Source organism: Salarias fasciatus, unplaced genomic scaffold (assembly GCF_902148845.1).
Source record: "Salarias fasciatus unplaced genomic scaffold, fSalaFa1.1, whole genome shotgun sequence".
Classification (NCBI taxonomy): Eukaryota; Metazoa; Chordata; class Actinopteri; order Blenniiformes; family Blenniidae; genus Salarias; species Salarias fasciatus.
Window position 1 is genome coordinate 729,192 of NW_021941383.1, and position 7,500 is coordinate 736,691.

The 7,500-nt window shown below is 53.6% G+C and overlaps 1 protein-coding gene across 1 annotated transcript in view; it reads left to right on the forward strand.

Annotated features, from left to right (window-relative positions):
- The window catches only part of ift172 (intraflagellar transport 172), an 80,082-nt gene that overhangs the window by 55,266 nt on the left and 17,316 nt on the right, over positions 1 to 7,500 (forward strand). The window contains exons 13-27 of the mRNA XM_030087373.1: positions 248 to 351; positions 637 to 722; positions 851 to 963; positions 1,175 to 1,342; positions 1,430 to 1,566; positions 2,082 to 2,189; positions 2,270 to 2,354; positions 2,587 to 2,679; positions 2,821 to 2,898; positions 2,976 to 3,224; positions 6,468 to 6,546; positions 6,623 to 6,743; positions 6,877 to 7,021; positions 7,149 to 7,238; positions 7,462 to 7,500. The exon at positions 7,462 to 7,500 is cut by the window's right edge and continues 59 nt beyond it. Coding sequence (XP_029943233.1) covers positions 248 to 351; positions 637 to 722; positions 851 to 963; positions 1,175 to 1,342; positions 1,430 to 1,566; positions 2,082 to 2,189; positions 2,270 to 2,354; positions 2,587 to 2,679; positions 2,821 to 2,898; positions 2,976 to 3,224; positions 6,468 to 6,546; positions 6,623 to 6,743; positions 6,877 to 7,021; positions 7,149 to 7,238; positions 7,462 to 7,500 — 1,695 coding nt within the window. The remainder of the gene's footprint in view (positions 1 to 247; positions 352 to 636; positions 723 to 850; positions 964 to 1,174; positions 1,343 to 1,429; positions 1,567 to 2,081; positions 2,190 to 2,269; positions 2,355 to 2,586; positions 2,680 to 2,820; positions 2,899 to 2,975; positions 3,225 to 6,467; positions 6,547 to 6,622; positions 6,744 to 6,876; positions 7,022 to 7,148; positions 7,239 to 7,461) is intronic.

Here is a 7,500-nt window from a genome sequence, read left to right on the forward strand (position 1 = left end):
TCTGGAGCAGACTGAATCCTGGACCTGGTCCTGCTCTGGACCTGGTCCTGGTCTGGAGCAGACTAGCTCCCCAGAATAAATCTCCGTGATCACTGGTGTTAAAACATAGCTTCCTTTCCTCTATCCTACTTCAGAGCAACCGGATCCTGGATTATTTGGTCCCGGATCACCAAGATATCCCGGCTTAATCCCCGGTCTTTGTTTAGTGCAGCAGGCCCCGGGTCTGACTCAGATCTGGTCTTTTCAGGTCTGTATGATCTTCAACGCCGGCGAGCTGAGTCTGGTGGAGTACGGCAACAACCAGATCCTGGGCTCAGTCCGAACCGAGTTCATGAACCCGCACCTCATCAGGTAGGTCTGGCAGGGAGCTGGTCCCACAAGACCAGAACCAAGTAGATTTAACAGGGAGCTGGTCCAACAACACCATACCAGAACCAGGTAGATGTGACAGGGAGCTAGTGAAACAAGACCAGAACCAGATAGGTCTGACAGGGAGCTGGTCCAACAAGACCAGAACCAGGTAGATCTGACAGGGAACCGGTGGAACAAGACTAGAACCAGCTCAGAACAGAGCTAAGCTAACAGATCCACACTGTGTGTGTGTGTGTGTGTGTGTGTGTGTGTGTGTGTGTCCAGTGTTCGACTGAATGAGAGGAAGCAGAGAGGAGTTGAGGACAACAAGAAGCTGGCCTATCTGATCGACCTCAAGACCATCGCTATCGGTAAGACCCTAGTCCAGACCAGGACTCTATGAACCAGACCAGGACTCTATAACCCAAACCCAAACACTATAAACCAGACCTGGACTCTGATCCTGATTCTGACCCCTGGCCGTCTGCTGCCCCCCCAGTGGATCTGTCCGGAGGCGTCAGTCTGGGAACCATTAGCCACGACTCCAAGGTGGACTGGCTGGAACTGAACGAGACGGGACGCAAGCTCCTGTTCAGGGACAAGAAACTGAGGGTGAGACCAGGTCTGGAATCAGGTACTGGTCTAAGACCTCAGTCCACTTTAAATCAGGTCTGAAATCAGGTACTGGTCTAAGACCTCAGTCCACTTTAAATCAGGTCTGGAATCAGGTACTGGTCTAAGACCTCAGTCAACTTTAAAACCAGGTCAGAACCAGGCAGGTACTGGCCTATGACTGACCTTTGAGCTGGTGGTGTCTCCTCAGCTCCACCTGTATGACGTTGAGTCCTCCACCCGGACCACGGTGCTGAGCTTCTGCTCCTACGTCCAGTGGGTCCCCGGCAGTGATGTGGTTCTGGCTCAGAACCGGGGAAACCTCCACGTCTGGTATAGCATCGACAGTCCAGAGAGCAGCACCATGTTCCCCATCAAAGTGAGGACCCGGGGGGCCGTGGTGGGGCAGCACCTCAAACTGGGACCGGAGCTAAGTGGACCTGGTCTGTCTCGGTCTGTCCCACAGGGAGACATCGTGGACCTGCAGCGAGCCGATGGGAAGACCGTCGTCATGGTGACGGAGGGACTCAACACGGTGACGTACCAGCTGGACGAAGGTCTGATTGAATTCGGAACGGCGGTGGATGACGGAGACCTCCACAGGTCAGCATGTTAGCATGAGCAGCTGGCTACATGTTAGCATCAGCTTCGCCCATGGCGTGATGTCACTTCCTGTCTCTACTATTTACGTTCAGCGTGTTGTGACATCACTTCCTGCCTGCTGTTAGCATCCTTAGTGGTGTGATGTCACTTCCTGTCTACTGTTGACCCTAACAGTAGACACACCACGAGGGACCCTCCTCATGGTGTGATGTCACTTCCTGTCTGTTGTTTGCATCCTCGGTGGTGTTACATCACTTTTTGTCTGCTTTTCGCATCCTTGGTGGTGGGATGTCACTTCCTGTCTCTACTGTTAGGGTCCCTCATAGTGTGATGTCACTTCCTGTCTGCTGTTAGCATCCTTCATGGTGTGATGTCACTTACTGTCTCTACTGTTAGGGTCCCTCATAGTGTGATGTCACTTCCTGTCTGCTGTTAGCATTCATCATGGTGTGATGTCACTTGCTCTCTATTGTTAGCATCCTTCATGGTGTGATGTCACTTCCTGTCTCTCACAGAGCCATGGCCTTTCTGGAGACGTTGGAGTCGTCCCCGGAGACGGAGTCCATGTGGAAGACACTCAGCCGGCTCGCTGTGGACGCTCGCCAGCTGTGCATTGCAGAGAGGTGACCTCTGACCTCCAGCTAGCCTAAAAAGGGTGATTATGTTTGGGTAGTAATGCATCATTCCATCTGTTGTTCTGCAGATGCTTTGCAGCACTTGGCGACGTTTCTACAGTTCGATTCCTCCACCAGACCAATCAGATCGCTGACAGAGTGGAGCAGGAAACGGTGCGTTGGTGTAGCATTAGCTTCCTGAAGGTAATGGAGTGAGTTCCCAGAAGCTAATGTCTCTTCAGCGACTGGAAGCTAGGAGAATACTCATGGAATGAAAACAGTTAGCATGAAGCTAAACAATGAGCGAAGAGCAGAGCTGATGGACAGCTGTCCTCCAAGACTGGAACGTGGCTGTTTCACCTGGTCACCATGGAACCACTTCACGCTTGTTGATGTGTTTGCTCAGGGGGAAGACGGGACGGAATACTACCAGGTCCGAGCTCGCTTGGCTGCACTGGACCAGAACTTCAAGTTGGCTGAGATGTTCTACGTGGAGCAGGTGGGTCCACATCCAGAGACTGTTAGCTTAGCATGAAGGTTAGCTAACACGAATCAAAAAGAGTGAGGAATTCAGGCTGGAAGCTAAGCTATCATCTGCTAACTGCGGTCTGTTTTGTCTTTGACCTTTGACCTTCTGCAGAACGCTCTGGATGAAGCGATCCAGCTGTACCAGGAGCTCCACATGTGGGACCACTGCATCGCTGTGGCTGAAGATAAGGTGACTGACCTTTGACATCTGTCCTGAGAAGTCCTGAGGGACAGGTAGCATAAAGCTAACGGTTCTTGTCGTGTCAGGGCCACCCGGAGCTGGACGTCCTGCGGGAATCGTACTACGACTGGCTGATGCGGACGGGTCAGAATGAGAAGGCGGGCGAGCTGAAGGAGAGTCAGGGTGACGGCGCTGCCGCGCTCGCCCTCTACCTCCACGCCGGCCTCCCGGCCAAGGCAGCACGGCTCGCCATCGGCAGGCCGCAGGTCGTCGGGGGCGAAGAGATGGTTGGACGGATCGCTGCAGCGCTGATCAGGGGGGAGTTCCACGAGAGGGTGAGGAAGGGAGGGGGGAATCGCAGGGCATGGAGACTGAGGGCGGGGCATGGAGAATGGGGGCGGGGCATGGAGACTGGGGGCAGGGCATGGAGACTGGGGGTGGGGCATGGGGACTGAGGGCGGGTAATGGAGACTGGGGGTGGGGCATGGAGACTGGGGGCAGGGCATGTAGACTGGGGGGCGGGGCATGGAAACTGAAGGGCGGGGCATGGAGACTGGGGGTGGGGCATGGAGACTGGGGGTGGGGCATGGAGACTGAGGGCGGGTAATGGAGACTGGGAGTGGGGCATGGAGACTGGGGGGCGGGGCATGGAAACTGAAGGGCGGGGCATGGAGACTGGGGGTGGGGCATGGAGACTGAGGGCGGGGAATGGAGACTGGGGGTGGGGCATGGAGACTGGGGGCGGGGCATGGAGACTGGGGGTGGGGCATGGAGACTGGGGGCGGGGCATGGAGACTGGGGGTGGGGCATGGAGACAGGGCGGGTAATGGAGACTGGGGGTGGGGCATGGAGACTGGGGGCGGGGCATGGAGACTGGGGGTGGGGCATGGAGACTGAGGGCGGGTAATGGAGACTGGGGGTGGGGCATGGAGACTGGGGGCAGGGCATGTAGACTGGGGGGCGGGGCATGGAAACTGAAGGGCGGGGCATGGAGACTGGGGGCGGGGCATGGAAACTGAAGGGCGGGGCATGGAGACTGGGGGCGGGGCATGGATACTGGGGGCGGGGCATGGAGACTGGGGGCGGGGCATGGAGACTGGGGGTGGGGCATGGAGACTGAGGGCGGGTAATGGAGACTGGGGGTGGGGCATGGAGACTGAGGGCGGGTAATGGAGACTGGGGGTGGGGCATGGAGACTGGGGGCAGGGCATGTAGACTGGGGGGCGGGGCATGGAAACTGAAGGGTGGGGCATGGAGACTGGGGGCGGGGCATGGAAACTGAAGGGCGGGGCATGGAGACTGGGGGCGGGGCATGGAAACTGAAGGGCGGGGCATGGAGACTGGGGGCGGGGCATGGATACTGGGGGCGGGGCATGGAAACTGAAGGGCGGGGCATGGAGACTGGGGGCGGGGCATGGAGACTGGGGTGGGGCATGGAGACTGAGGGGGCCGCATGTATTGTGTGTTTTGTGCACTCAGTTTGTGTTGTGTGTACCCAGTGTGTGTTGTGTGTAGGCTACTTGAGTAACTCGAGTACTGTCGTGGAATTTTATTTTAAAAAGTATCCTAGGCCAGTCACGGTCCTCAAGTATATCCTCAAGTATATCCCAGACCTGCCAACCTGTACGCATTTTGCGTAGCAGGTACGCAATTTGACATCAAAATACGCTGGTATGCTCCGCCTCATTAAACTACGCAAAAAGCTGCAGACGTCTGTGAGCGCTGTTATAAATGCGGACCGTGGACGTTCTCATGTCTGACAACACGATGCAGCAGCAGGGCTCTGAAGTGTCACGCATTTCGGTGTGTTGTCACGCAGTCACGGCACACATTGTATTTGTCACGTTGAAAAAAATACCGGTAATTAGTCTGGTGCGCCGCAGCTATGGAACGGGGAGGAAACACATGTGCTACCCTCGTAGTGCTGCGACGTTCAATGAACGAGTCGTTCGTTTGAACGGCTCTTTCAAGTGAACGACGAGAGCCGGTTCTCAGCTGTCTGAGAGCCGTTCCTTTGTGCAAACTGTCCACGCTTCCTTCACGTGTCTCCTGAGTGTCTCCTGAGTCCAGCTGTCTCCGCTGCCTTCATGTGAATGACGGAGTTTCAGTTTTCCGCCGCTTGCTCCAGTCACCTGAACGCAGCAGCTAACTAGCGGAGGAGGAGTGTCGCGAAACCGGAGAGGAGCCGGTGTTTTGGAAGAACTGATTCCCTATTAACTGGCGACTGGGTTTCTTTCACGTCCCTTGTTGCTGATTGATGTTAAAAACCAGACAAAAAGCCGTGTCCGACCTTTTATGAGTCTGATTTCAACATCTGCAGCTACTAGCAGCAGCAGCAGGAAGTGCTAAAGGAAGTCAGTCACCAGTTAGCAAGGAAACCAGTTAATTTGAAACACCGTATTGACGGCTTTATAAAGGTTGTAGTAATGGAACACTCGCACGCATGCGCACACACAGCATAAAATGATCAGTTAAAGGACATGTAGCAGCATTTTGAAGCTCTTTTCTGGGGACGACGTGCAAGGTCAGCCGCAATGTAATGTGTATCAGAAAAAAACATCTGTTAAATATTTGTCATTAAACAAATGAAAGAACCAAATGAAAGCTTAAAATGTACAACTTAAACTGACAGTGCGCCCACCCCCGGTCGACAACTGTCCCGGCAAGTGGTACTCCAAAAATTTTGCCAAGGTTGGCAGGTCTGATATCCATTCTTGGTTCTTGAAGTCTTCCTTCGTAGTTCTCCTCAGAAAAATCAGGCAGAGTCAGAGTCAGAATGCAAAAAGGAGAACTTTATTCCCAAAAACCCCTCCTGGCAGCCAGGTTGACCAAAAGAACTGACGCGCCGATCGCTCTCCGCTCCATCTATTTATACTATTTCTTGGGAGTTCGTCAACTCTCCATGGACTCTTCATCAAGACACAATTGTTCCCCCCTCCCTACAAAGGTCAAGGTCCGTGACCCCTTGGGAGGCCCTCTCAGCCTCCATCAAGTCTCCATCAAGTCTCCATCAAGTCTCCATCAAGTCTTCCCAAATGCCAGGTGTTGTGCAACAAATCATAGTGTCACATTTCTTGTCCAATGAGCCTCATTTACACCAGAGGGAGACAGAGAGACAATTGACCTAAAGTCTTAACTTTAGAAAACAAACCTGTCCAGCTGCCAAGAGGCTGCCGTAAAAATGAAACATGGCAGGCTGGCGAACAGAAAAAGGATACATGTCTTTTCTACACCTGCGTCTACTAGCATACTGTAACTAACAGAGACATGAACACATGAACAATAGTAAATAACATAATATAATAAGCATGATGTAAAGAATATTATAAAATTATTCTACAGTACAAAAATGATTGAGGCAAATTCTTGTACCTTGAGGCTTCGTTTAATTAACCTCATGTGGCAATAAGGTGAGAGAGAGGGGGAAAGAGGAAGAGAGACGGAGAAATGGTGTGTGTGTGTGTGTGTGTGTGTGTTGTCCGTCACTGTTGTGATTGACGGACATATCCGGGGTTTGCTTGTACAATGGTGGAAGATGGGTCTTTGAGTGTCCTCAGTGTGTGTTGTGTGTGTTGCAGGCTGGAGATCTCTACGAGGCGTTCAGGGACCCTCGTCGAGCTTTAGAGTGTTTCCGTCGAGGTGGAGCTTTCCAGAAAGGTTTGACACTGTTTGACAGCCAACTTGTCTTCGAGTACTTCTCCCAGGTCTAACCCCCCGCCTCCACCCCCCCCAGCGGTGGAACTGGCCCGCTCCGCCTTCCCCCAGCAGGTGGTGCAGCTGGAGGAGCAGTGGGGAGACCATCTGGTGCAGCAGAAGCAGACGGACGCCGCCATCAACCACTTCATCGAGGCGGGGTGAGGGGGGTGAGGGGGGCGGGGGGGGTTGAGGCGGGGTGAGAGGGGGCAAGGTGGAGGGGGTGGATATGGGGGTGAGGGGGCGAGGGGGCGCAATGTATCAGCAGTGAAATAACCCCACGTCCACCCCCAGCTGCTCCCTGAAGGCCATCGAGGCGGCCATCTTGGCTCGCCAGTGGAAGAAAGCCACTCACATCCTGGAGATGAACAACGAACCAGCAGCCGAGAAATATTACAGGAAGATCGCTGAACACTACGCTGACACACACCAGTATGAGGTCTGTATGTGTGTGTGTGTGTTTGTGTGTGTGTGTTGGCAGGGAGGTGGGTGGGTGAAGAAGGTACCATATTAAGTGTGTGTGTGTGTGTGTGTGTGTGTGCGTATGTTGTGTGTTTGTGTTCCAGTTGGCAGAACAGCTTTTCGTCAGAGGAGGTCACATCAAAGAAGCTGTGGACATGTTGACAACAGCTGGACGGTGGGAGGATGCTCACAAGGTGCAGACAACACACACACACACACACACACACACACACACACACACACACACACACACACATACACACACACAGACTCAGAGTATCTCAATATGAAGAGGATTTCTTGTTTATGAATCTGAATTTCAGCACAGTGATTTTTTAAAAACTCTGTGTGTGTGTGTGTGTGTGTGTGTGTGTCTGTGTCTGTGTGTGTCTGTGTGTGTGTGTGTGTGTGTGTCAGCTGGCTGTCCACTGTATGACTGAACAGGAAGTTTCAGAT